Source organism: Carcharhinus amblyrhynchos, chromosome 7, assembly GCF_965287045.1.
Source record: "Carcharhinus amblyrhynchos chromosome 7, sCarAmb.v2.hapA, whole genome shotgun sequence".
NCBI classification, from domain to species: domain Eukaryota; kingdom Metazoa; phylum Chordata; class Chondrichthyes; order Carcharhiniformes; family Carcharhinidae; genus Carcharhinus; species Carcharhinus amblyrhynchos.
Window position 1 is genome coordinate 17,844,651 of NC_137330.1, and position 13,276 is coordinate 17,857,926.

General features: G+C 43.4%; 1 protein-coding gene across 4 annotated transcripts in view; it reads left to right on the top strand.

Moving 5' to 3' along the window:
- The window catches only part of LOC145344813 (uncharacterized), a 1,415,987-nt gene that overhangs the window by 1,288,440 nt on the left and 114,271 nt on the right, over positions 1–13,276 (top strand). For all 4 annotated transcript variants that reach the window (XM_080191980.1, XM_080191983.1, XM_080191981.1 and 1 more), the window contains one exon: positions 4,903–5,048. In XM_080191980.1, the coding sequence (XP_080048106.1) occupies positions 4,903–5,048 (146 nt within the window). The remainder of the gene's footprint in view (positions 1–4,902; positions 5,049–13,276) is intronic.

Genomic DNA, 13,276 nt, shown 5'->3' on the forward strand with positions numbered 1-13,276 from the left:
CATCCATCCCCATGTGGTCAATAGTGGCGATCCTCTTTATTTGCTTCTTGCTTTGCAGGTCAGCTGAAGCTCTTCCGTGTTGAGATGCCCTCATGGGTACCAACCTGCCTCAGCAGCACATACCTCTCCCAGTGGAGTTTCTGACACTCTGGAGCTGCTGGCCTCTCCCCCCTGACTCTCCTCCGCCCCACCAGCCCCTTCCCCCCTCCCCTCAATTGTCAATGTGCACAGTGGCAACTGGAAGAGTCCTGGAAGATTGCTCTTTCATCCAGCAAGTGCAGGCTCTGAACCTGTATTTGGTTTTAATGTCGGGAACCCAAAACCCCAAGGTAAAATCTAACCTTTATTATCAACAGATTCCCTCACTATAAAACAACCAAAACTAATTCTATTCTTATATGAGAGCTCAACAGCTGTGATTTCAGATTGAAAAAAAATATGCATTTTTACAATGATCTCTGGATGTACTTTCAAGCAAGGGAATATTTTTGAATCATGAACACTGTTTTACTCTTGGAAACAGGACATGCCAATTTGCACAGAGCAAGCTTCCCCCAAAATATAATGTAACAATGACCAGGAAATCTGTGATGTTGATTAGAGTCACAGAGGTTTACAGCAGAGAAGCAGGTCCTTTGGCCAACTTGTCCATGCCACCCCTTTTTTTAAACCCTAAGCTTGTCCCAGTTGCCTGCATTTGGCCCATATCCCTCTTTGCCCATCTTACCCAGAGAACTGTCTAAATACTTCTTAAAAGACAAAATTATAGGAATTCTACCACTACCTCTGACAGCTTGTTCCAAACACTCACCACCCTCAATGTGAAAAAATTGCCTCTTTGGACCCTTTTGTAACTCCCCCTCTAGCCTTAATCCTATGCCCTCTAGTTTTAGAGTCCCTACCTTTGGGAAAATATATTGACTATCTAGCTGATCTATCCCCCCCCCATTATGTTAGAGACCTCCATAACATCACCCCAAAGCCTCCTATGCTCCAGAGAAGAGTCCCAGTCTAACCAGCCTCTCCTGAAAACTCAAACCATCAGGTCCCAGTAGCATCCTAGTAAATCTTTTCTGCACTTTTTCTAGTTCAATACTATCCTTTCTATAATAGGGTGACCAGAACTGTACACAACATTCCAAGTGTGACCTTACCAATGTCTTGTACAACTTCAACAAGACATCCCAACTCATGCATTCATTGTTTTGACCAATGAAACCAAGCATGTTGAATGCCTTCTTTACCACTCTGTCCACCTGCGGTTCCACTTTCAAGGAGCTATGAAACTGTATCCCTAGATCTCTTTGTTCTATAATTCTCCCCAACACTTTATCATGAACTGAGTAAGTCTTGCCCTGGTTCAATCTACGTAAATTGCATTTATCTAAATTAAACTCCATCTGCCATTTGTCAGCCCACTAAGATCCAGTTGCAATCCGAGATAACCTTCTTCACTGTCCACTACGCCACCAATTGTGGTGTTATCTACAAACTTACTAACCATGCCTACTAAATTCTCATCCAAATCATTAATATAAATGACAAATAACAGTGGCCCGAGCACCGAACCCTGAGGCACACTCACTGGTCACAGGGATCCAGTTTGAAAAATAACCCTCTACAACCACCCTCTGTCTTCCGTCATCAAGCCAATTTTGTATCCAGTTGGCTATCTCAGCCTGGATCCCATGAGATTCAACCTGATGCAACAACCTACTATTTGATACCTTGTCAGAGGCCTTGCTAAAGTCCATGTAGACAACATCAACTGCATTGCCCTCATCAAGCTTCAAAAAACTCAATCAAATTTCTGAGACATAATTTTTCACTCACAAAGCCATGCTGACTGTCCCTAATCAGCCCTTGCATCTCTAAATGCCTATAGATCCTGTCTCTCAAAATACCTTCTGAAAACTTACCTACAACATATGTGAGGCTCACCAGCCTTTAGTTCCCAGACTTTTCCCTGCAGCCCTTCTTAAAAATCTTCAAACCCTCCAATCTTCAGGCACCTCACCTGTGACTATTGATAATTCAAATATCTCTGCTGGAGATCTGCAATTTCCTCCCTAGCCTCCCACAATGTTCTGGGATACACTTCATCAGGTCCTGGGGATTTATCTACTTTGATATCCTTGAAGAATTCCAGCACTTCCTTCTCTGTTATATGTGCACTCCTCAAGACATCGCTATTTATTTCCCCAGGTTCCCTGACATCCATTCTTTTCTCAACAATGAATACTGATGAGAAATTAGATATAGACTTTAGCCTACATTAGATGTAGGCTAAAGAAATTAAATATCAGCTATCAAGGGATATGGGGTGGCGGGGTGGGAAGGAGGGATCAGGCTATTGAATTTGATGATCAAACTTGATGGCAGAACAGGCTCAAACAGCTGAATAGCCAACTCCTGTTTCTATTTGCTGTGATTCTATGAGTAGTGATATAGGAATTTTCACACCCACCTGTAGGGGCAGACATGCCTTGGTTTAATGTCTTATCTGAAAGACGGATGAGAGAATGGATCTCTATAGATCAAGGATCTTGGCTTATCTTTCCATTCCCTAGACCAGTTCCATGTTTTAACACTCCCAGTCACACCTTGGCTGAGATCAGTTAACCCACCAGCAATCTTATCGAATGGTGGAGCAAGATCGAGGGGCTGAATCGTTGACTCCTGTTCCCAATTCTTGTATAAATCTCATGTGCAATCAGAAATATGACCTGGGCCTTTCTGGTCCGCACGGCTGATAGTGCAAATCTCAGCAATGACTTTACCCAGGAGACCTACATGACATTCTTAATGCACAGGTGAATTGACAGTATTAGCAAACTTACTTTCAGCAACAGGGGCTGTGTGGTATCTGTTCATGGAATGAATGATATTGCTGCCTGTCAGTTCACGATGCAGATTGCATGATCATGGTTCACTTTGAGCACTTAAAGTCAACATTTTTCAGTCGAATCATGACCTTGAGTAAAAAAATGCAGGCTGCTCTCTTTTTTCCTCTGCTCGCTACCTCATTTGCAGCAAAGACGTCTGACCGATTGACTCAACTTCACTGCCTGAAGACTGCAATGGATTAAAAGGCATGTTTTTTTTTAAAAAAAACTGGCCTTTGTTTATTCTGAGAGAGGTCTTAATGACAAGACATTTTCACTGTGCTTCCACCTAATGGATTGTGAATTATTATTATTCAATATTCTTAATGTGCAGGAAGTCACTCTGGCCTTATTTAACAAAAACAGTGTTACAATTCATTACACAACTTTAAGATTCACGTTTACCTAATTTTTCTTTGCAAAAAGGAAAACACTCTATAAGGGAATGAGTTCACTCCATCTGCTGCTGTGAATGAACGAAACAGCCTGAAACCATTTCTATTGATGATGAGGGGGGTGGGGGATTGCGGTGGTTGAGAAGCTCTTCTCTATCTCCAAAATGTACAAACAGATGAATCCTGAACAGCACCATAAAATATAACAACCCTTTCCCCCCTAGAAGGTAAGACAAACACCTCTGTGAGAGTCCTTTCCATGAACAGAGGATCTTTCATTTAGCCTAGTAAAATCCAAAAAAAGAGGAGTTATTTGCATTTATATAACATATTTCATAATTTAAGGATGTCCCAAAATGCTTCACAGCCCAGTGAGGTACTCTTGTTGGAATGTAGGAAGCGTGAAGACTGATGTATGCAGAGCAAGACTCCACAGATGTGATAGTGACCAGATGATCTGTATTTGTATGTTGTTGGAGGGATAAATATTGACTAGGACAATGAGAAGAATTCTTCCTCAAAATAGTACTAAGGGATCCTTTACATTCACCCTGGGAGGCAGAAAGAGTCCCAGTTTCATGTCTCCCCTGAAAGCAGACACCTCTGATAATGCAGTACTACCTGTCACTGAACCCACAACTTTGCGACTCAGGTGAGAAGACCCAACTGCATTCAGCAATTGCCATCGTACTATCCTGCTTCCCAGTTTGTTTCGTCCATCATAGGCATACCCGTACCAACAACTCCAATACATTTGTCTAATCTCCCGATTTACCATCTTTAAAGACTTCCACACACGTAAATTGAAAACAGAGAAAACCCCCAATAAATAATACAAACAATTTTCATGGAAAAACAATAATTCCTTTGAAATCACTGTGTAGTAGATGTAGTGCATGCTCAGCATCTATCAAATTAACAAAGGCTTAGCAATGAAGGAGAAGGTTTGAGTTGGAACAAGACTTCCGTTTAAGACACAATGTGGAGATGCCGGCATTGGACAGTTGTGGGCACAGCAAGAAGTCACAGCTCCAGGTTAAAGTGCAACAGATTTATTTGGTAGCACAAGTTTTCGGAGTGCTGCTTCTTCATCAAGTGACTCACCTGATGAGAGAGCAGTGCTCGGAAAGCTTGTGCTATCAATAAAACCTGTTAGACTTTAACCTGGTGTTGTGAGACTTCTTATAGTTAAATAGTTAAACACCTGAATTTTCCTGTCTCTCCTACCACAGGAATCGTAGCAGGCGTGACACAGACTATGCAAAAGTCCATTCACCTCGGGCAGGATTTTCCAGTTTTGGGGCAACTTTTTGGACTCGGGGGCCAATCTTCATCTTCACTATTCCTGTCTAAACTGCGCCCTTTTTAAACTGATTTTCACTTGGAGTCTACTGCAACCTGAGTGAAACAAAATAGACATTGCGTGTGAGCCAAATCAACTCTGGTATTGGCCGAAATGAGGATGAGCAGCACTAGCCAATCACACTGCCTCAACAAATCCTGAATAAAAGCAAAAGCAGATTCAATAGTGAGGCAGATGGATAACATAACACAAAGTGTTTTATCGTCTTCACACTTGATTGCTGATTTACTTTGTGCACACTTGTGTCTCTCTTCCTCAGGTTCCGGTGTAATTGTGAAATGGGATATCACGGGGTTTTGTGCGAGCTGGATGTCAATGAGTGTGAGCTCCAACCATGTCAACATAATGGCAGCTGCTACAATGTACCTGGAGGCTACCAGTGTCTCTGTCTCCATGGATTCACAGGTATAGACATGCGCCCTGATTACCACTTGATAGCTTTGTCTTTTCTATTGCAAGGTGATGCAACTGAAATGCTAACGCTTAATTCAGGAACCGCACAAATGCACAAAGTGTGACCCAACCGGTTCCCTCTTTTTAAAATTGCCTCACCCCTCCTTGTTTCTCTCCAAAATCCCTAAGCACCTACCACATCCCTAATTTTCATCATCCCACCATTGACAACCCTGCCTTCAGCTAGAAATTCCCTCTCTAAATCTCTTTCTTTCCCTCCCTCTGTCTCCTTTAATGTGGTCCTTGAAACCGACCTCTTTGACAAGCTTTTGGGCGATTCTCCTATCATTTCTTTATGTGACTCGGTATCAAATTTAGCTTGATAATGTTCCTGTGAGGCACCTTGGGATTTGTAAGCATGTTAAAGGTGCGGTATAAGTGTAAGTTGCTACTGATTAAAAAAGAGTCAAGTAAGAGATTATTATTAATAGAAGAATTGTGGTTCCTTGCTACATTATTCATTTGGGTCCTCATCAAAATGATTTTCTTTCCACCTACACTCTACATTACAAATTCAGCCTTAATAGAGTACAATGAGAACAAACCTCAACAGGATAAAGCCCTTTAGCAAGTAAAGTATAACATGGACACCCCCAAATCCCAGCCTCTCAACTTCCATATCAGACACACGCTCAGAACATTGTGAATCATTACTTTCTGTTCCCTGAAGTTGTGGCTGAGAATAGTAACTCCTCCTCAGAGCACCTACTCGGGGGTTGTGCAACAGCAAATCTCCTTCTGAAGTACTAGACCAAAGCATGCAAAGAATAATCTGAATTTGGGATAGCACCCTTGCATTCCTTTTATTGAAATTTCAGTTGAAAAGAGAATGCATGTAATGATGCCTTCATAGGCTCCAGGCCTGTGTATATCAGGCCTAAAGCTGATGAATACTTTCCAAGTACAATGACACTGGCAGCTTGTGAAGGGATGTGCTTTGTCAGCCTCTGCTACTTTTACTATGGAGTTCTCATTTCTGGGTGCACACTGCTCTCCACTGGAAAGTGCTATCACTTGTGTGATTCTATGTTTTTTTTGTCTTTGTACTTCACGTGTCACTTACTGCGGCAAGTGTCAAAGCAATTGGATGCAGAATGCCCTAATTTATTTACTAACAGAAAGGTCGATATTAGTGGCACCATCCATTTTCAATTCACTGAGATACGTTGCTGCTCTTGCACTAATAGCTCCCCCAGTTAAAAGCAATTCATTGGCAACACATCTCGAGAAGGTCTTTTGCACAAAAATATCTTGATGAGACAATTAGAACGTGTGTGGAGTGATCTATGCCCAGTGCAGTCATTTATATTGGGTTTGTGTCAGCCCTTTATAGGAATGCAAAATACACTCATTCACTGTGGCTTCAGCAATCACAAGTTTGAATAATGAAGAAGAGACAGACATTTAAATCAATATGTCACTTATTACTGTTTGTTGTAACGCATGTACCAGTTAATAAGAGCTGTGTTGTTCTATTATTATTGTTGTCACCAATTTGCCCCAAGGGTTCACTTTAAATCAAAATGAGGTGCATATTGATCAATAGACAGCCTTCATTTCCTTCATCTCATTTTGCCCTTCTCTTTTCCCATTGTCAAGAAGTTATTGATTTAGAAGCTATTCTGAATGGTTTGAATGTGCTTCAGCGCCGGATGCAGGGATGTGCTGAAGGATGGAACAAAGCAGAGAGGCTTTTGTCAAAGTCCTCAGCACGTGGGTGTGTGAAGACTGTTGAATGATCAGCTGCTCCCTTCCATCTCTGGATATGAGGTTGTTCCTCATTCTTCTCCTTCTCCCTATCTTCCTCTTTTGGTGAAAATAATTTTCTGCTGCCCCTTCTTCCCAGAGTCCACTCTGCAATTCAGTGTTGCGCAATATGCAACACACAGCGATGCACAGGACTCTACCCAGGGCGCATTGAAGGGTGGTCTATGGATCGAAATGGTGGCCTCGAATATTTCTGGCACATGGTCTGTAGAGATTATGATTGTACCCTGGCTTCCAGTTCATCTGTGCTGCTCAAGGGTGTCAACAGGCAGGGTTACAGTGAATACTTCTTATCCCAGCAACCATCCTGCCATGTTCCTCACTGGGTGGAAAACAGGGAGACAATGATGATCTATTTTTAACTGTGCTATGGGAGTTCCCCAGGTACCTGGCCCAGTTATGTACAATGTTGCCGCTGTGATCAGTCACAGATTGAGACAGGTTCTCTCTATTGACCAGTGTTGCCGACTGGTACTCCAGTATCTCGATAAGTGTGCAGTTACTCGTGTTCTACATGTGAGGGAAGACATTTCACTGCTCCACGTTCTTCCTTGATACCTGCTGAGGTCAGGAGCAGGGAGGGGGGAGGACGGTATTGTACTGCTCAGCTCAGGCTAAGAGTAGAGCCAAAGCATCTGCTAAATGCAGCTGCTAATTGCTGGGCGTGAACAATGTCCACTAATGTAGCCTGAAATATCCAGTGGCATAGAAATTCAGGGCAGTGGTGAGTTTATGGTCTGTGCCATGGCCATGTCATGTTCCCAAGACCCAGGTAATAGGAGGGCGCTCTACCTAAAATTGTAGGGATGTGAGAGAAGCAGAGCCTCCACCTGCACAGTTCCTCAGATGGGCCAAATAAGCTGTGTCTTGACCTGTAGACCCTGTATACCAGCCTGCACACAGGCCTGAACCCCAAGAAGGCCCAGAGCTGGTAGAGTGGATGTGAGGGTATGGTGCTTGCTCTTGTTGCTTCTCCTGATCTTCCTCTCCCCTGTTTTGCTCCAGCCTAGGGCTCAGGCACAAAAGCGGCTGACATATCAATAGGGAAGCCTGACTCCAGGGTTGTTAGGCAACTAAAAGTGCAGAAGTAATGATCTGCGAGCTTACACAATCATGGAAAACCAGAAAGCAAAGGATTCCATGGAAATGAAGCTCAGAGCTTCGGGAGCTCTGAGACATTAATTCTGGTCACTGGCTGGTAGGAGACTGGATTAGACATCCCCACTTTCAGTGCTTGTGTCACCAATGATGCCATCAGAGCATGACTATGAATTTTTAATTAGGAACAAATTAGACGAAGAGTACTGAATTGATTGTGGGGGGACGGTTGGCTGGAAGAATGAAAAGAGCTCTTCTCAACTTAATTTTAACTTCACTGCCTGTCCTGTTCCCGCCCTGTGAGAGCTGGGTTAAAATCATCCCTTTTATCTGCCTCACCAGCAATCTATATGTCTACTTCTGTCTTTCTCTAATCTCTGATTATCCGTCAGAATCTGTTTATCTCTTTATTTTTTATTGCTTTCTGTTTATCCAACTCGTTGTCTGTCTATCTCCATACCTTCTGTCTAATTATTTTTGCAGCTATTCCTGTAGTGCCTGTCTCCATGTTTCAACCTCTTTATCTATTTATTCTCTACCTGTATGAAGACCCTGTCCAGCCATCACTCCCTCTGTCTGAATTTAGAGAAGTGGAGTGTAGCCTGAGCTTGACAGGAAGTAAATTAGATGGCCAATGAGTAATCTGAGGAAAGTAAGGTATTACTGGGAGAATGAGATGTTGCTGATCGCTGCCTGACCCTTCCAGAATCCTCCTTAGGATAATGGAGTCACTGAAGAGTGGAGAAATTTATTAGTCCCAAGAAACCCTTAACTTATAATAACAATAATTTGCATTGGTATCATGTATTACAGTGCAGTGAAACATATCCAGGTACTTCAAAGGAACGTTCAACAAAATTGATACTCAGCCAGATCAGGAGGTCTTAGGTTAGAAGGTATGTTTTAAAGTGTTGTCTGAAAGGAGGAGGGAGAGCCAGAGAGGGAAAGAGGTTTTGCCAGGATTTGAATTCAAGTGTGCAAATTTTACAATTGGGGTATTACCGGACCAGGAGCTCCAGCCCACATTGGGGTGAAAAGATTACAAGTTAACTACACCCGCCTTCTGACAACACTCTCCATCCCTTGTTCCTGCAGAAACTGATCAAACCCTTTGTGTATGTCGATGGCAACTTGTTTCTTTTCTTTCTTCTAAGCTTTTCCGTTTTTTAGACTCAATCCATGCGAAACTTTAACAGGGGCCCCTGCCAACAGCCGGAGAGGTCTTTTAAAAACTACAACTTCAATAAGTAACCTTCAGAATGTTGTTGTTAAAGCACAAAATGTGTTTGCAGCAATCTTGTTCAATCATTAATAGAGCATTACTGGGTCACAGTGGTAGTGTGTTCTCTTAGCTCCCCCTAGCATCAGAAAATCGTCAACCACAGGACAGCTGATGGAGCGGGTTCATAACATGGAGACAGGTGATTGCTGCCACTGTTATCAATGCATATGTAAGTATTTTCAGAGGGTAATGTGAACAGGAAGAGCCTTTCATTTTCTAAATGCATGTTAGATATTGTATAATTACAGAAAGCTGGTTCAGATGTCGTATCTATAATACTGAGACCGTCTGCACTCATCACATTCTGCTACCTATCTACGGTGCTAGCCATTTGCGGTTGCCATGGGAGTCAATTACAAAATCACCACTTACAAGGTATTAGGCTCACTGACCATTTCAGGCATTTCATCCTCATTTCAGGCACTTTCCCACTTAAAAGCTTCCACTGATTTCAGCCAAAGTCGGGTCTTTTGATCAGTTTCAATCAGCTGTTTGCACTTTGTGGGAGTGCACTACGTGAGATTCTGCATGTGACTGCCAACCAAGGCAGTGAGATATTTCCTTGAGTTTTTTTAAAAACATGTGTTGGTTATTTTGCATTTTGATTTTACTGCCCACTCCTGTAAAACCCATGATCCTATCAGCTGCACATGATGAGGCATTGTGAGCAGCGCGGTAGCATGGTGGTTAGCACTGCTGCTTCACAGCTCCAGGGACCTAGGTTCGATTCCTGACTTGGGTCACTGTCTGTGTCTGCGTGGGTTTCCTCCGGGTGCTCCGGTTTCCTCCCACAATCCAAAGATGTGTGGGTTAGGTTGATTGGCCATGCAAAAATTGCCCCTTAGTATCCTGAGATGCATAGGTTAGAGGGATTAGTGAGTAAATGTATATGTCTAACTGCTTGAAAGTTCCTAAAGTGTCCGACTCCACCATCACATCAGGCAGTCCATTCCACACCCCAACCACGCTGAGTAAAGAATCTACCTTGGACATCCCTCCTATATTTCCCACCATGAACCTTACAGTTATGCCCACTAGTAACAGCTACATCCACCCGAGGAAATAGTCTCTGAACGTCCACTCTATCTGCCCCCCTCATCATCTTATAAACTTCTATTAAGCCACCTCTCATTCTCCTCTGCTCTAAAGAGAAAAACCCCAGCTCCCTCAACCTTTCCTCATAAGACCTACCCTCCAAATTATGCAGCATAACCCCAAGGCTCTCAAACTCAAACCCCCTGTTAATAAACGCCAACACACTATAAGCTTTCTTCACGGCTCTATCCACTTGAGTGGCAACCTTCAGAGATCTGTGGATATGAACCCCAAGATCTCTCTGTTCCTCCACATTCATCAGAACCCTGCTGTTGACCCTGTAATCCGCATTCAAATTTGTCCTACCAAAATGAACCACCTCGCACTTATCAGGGTTAAACTCCATTTGCCATTTTTTGGCCCAGCTCTGCATCCTATCAATGTCTCTTTGCAGCCTACAATAGCCCTCCACCTCATCCACTACTCCACCAATCTTGGTGTCATCAGCAAATTTACTGACCCACCCTTCAGCCCCCTCGTCCAAGTCATTGATAAAAATCGCAAATAGCAGAGGACCCAGCACTGACCCCTGTGGTACACTGCTGGTAACTGGTCTCCAGTCTGAAACTTTTCCATCCACCACCACCCTCTGTCTTCTACGAAATAGCCAGTTACTTATCCAATGGGCCAAATTTCCCTCTATCCCACATCTTCTTATTTTCTTCATGAGTCGGCCATGGGAACCTTATCAAATCCCTGACTAAAATCCATGTATACAACATCAACTGCTCTACCTCCTCAAAGAATTCAATCAAATTTGTCAGGCAAGACTTACCTTTCATGAATCCATGTTGACAATCCTGGATTTAGACACAACTTTCCAATTGGTTATAAATCCTAACCCTCAGGACCTTTTCCATTAACTTACCAACCATTGAAGTAAGACTGACTGGCCGAGAATTACCAGGGTCATTCCTATTTCCTTTCTTGAACAGAGGAACAACATTCACCACTCTCCAGTCCTCTAGCACTATCCCTGTGGATAGAGAGGACCAAAGATCAAAGCCAAAGGCTCTGCAATCTCATCCCTTGCCTCTCAAAGAATCCTAGGATATATCCCATCTGGCCCAGTGGAGTTACCGACCTTCAAGTTTTTCAAAATTACTAACGCATCTTCCCGCAGAACATCTACCTCCTCCAGCCTGTCAGCCTGTATCACATTCTCACCCTCAAAAACATGGTCCTGCTCCTTGGTGAACACTGAAGAAAAGTGTTCATTTATTGCCTCTCCTATCTCCTCTGACTCCATGCACAAGTTCCCACGACTATCCTAATAGTGGGAAAGAAAGGGTTATTAATTTTTTTATGGTCACTGTTTTATATTCTGATTTGGTCTTAAGATAAAAGCAATATATTTAACTTATGGTGGCTGATCTGTGGGAGGTCATTGGGTATAAGCTGGCTGCTACATTTCACTACTTTACAACCACAATTGGACTTCAAATAGTCCTTCATTGGCTTAAAAGTGCTGTGGGATACCTGAAGTCACGAATGGTGCTACATAAATGTAAGCTTTTTTTCTTGTGTCATGACATGCTCTGGGCCCTACACATACTGATGCCTCATAACACCAGGCGCCCAGGTTCAATTCCGGCCTTGGGTGGCTGTCTGTGTGAAGTTTGGATCTTCTCCCCGTGCCTGCGTGGGTTTCCTCTGGGTGCTCTGGTGTCTTCCCACAGTCCAAAGATATATAGGTTGGGTGGATTGGCCATGCTAAATTGCCCCTTGGTGTGGAGCTTAAGAGGATCAGCCACAGTAAATGCATAGGCTTATGGGGGCAATGGGATTGAATGTAGATCAGATGCTCTGTTGGAGAGTCAATGCAGACTTGATGGGCCAAATGGCCTCCTTCTGCACTGAAGGGGTTCTATGATGTGAGCTCTTTACTTAAAATATATATTCAACACTCTAGTGAAAAACCCCTGGTCTGCTGGCAGTGCCACCCAGGCAAAGGTCACATCACTGGGTGCCAACAACTTGTGAAAGGATTTTGATAAATGAAAGCAATACTAACATGTCAATCTGTTGAGGAAATTACAGGCAAAGAGGTGCCATTTTGATCTATTCTATCCAATGAGAGACGCGGGGTCATATTGACTGCCAGTTTAACACCCTGCCCAGTTTTTCTCCCCATTGACTTCAATGGGTGCACGCAGTGCTTCATAGCTGGAGACATGCAAGAGACTGCTTCATAGCCCAGAAAGGCAACCAAAAGTGCTTTACACCAAAATCTTTATTTTGAGACACAGCAGGAGATTCCTTCAGAACCTAGATATTTCCCAGCAACCACTGTGACGCCTGAAGAGATTTGAAATGTGATGAGGCTCTGATGAGGTAGCAGTGCTAACCACTACACCACTGTGGGGTGGCATGGTGGCATAGTGGTTAGCAGTGCTGCCTGATGTGACCTTTGCCTGCATGGCACTGCCGTGGGGTGGCATAGCGGTATAGTGGTTAGCACTGCTGCCTCACAGCGCCAGAGTCCCAGGTTCAATTCCTGCCTCGGGACAGTGCCCGTGTGTGGAGCTTACATGTTCTCTCTATGTCTTTGTGGTTTTCCTCTGGGTGCTTTGGTTTCCTCCCACAGTCCAAAGATGTGTAGGTTAGGTTAATTGGCCATGTTGAATTGACCCTAATATCAGGGGAGGGGTTAGCAGGGTAAATGAGGGTTACGGGAATCAGGCCTTGGTGGAATTGTGGTTGGCACAGATTTGATGGGCCGAATGGCCTCCTTCTGTACCATAGGGATTTTATAAAGTATTCTATGAAATATAAGCTCTGTCTGCACTTACATAGAACATAGAACATTACAGCGCAGAACAGGCCCTTCAGCCCACGATGTTGCACCGACCAGTTAAAAAAAACAATGACCCTCTTACCTAAACCAATCCCTTTTCATCCATAAACCTATCCACGGATCTCTTAAACGCCCCCATGT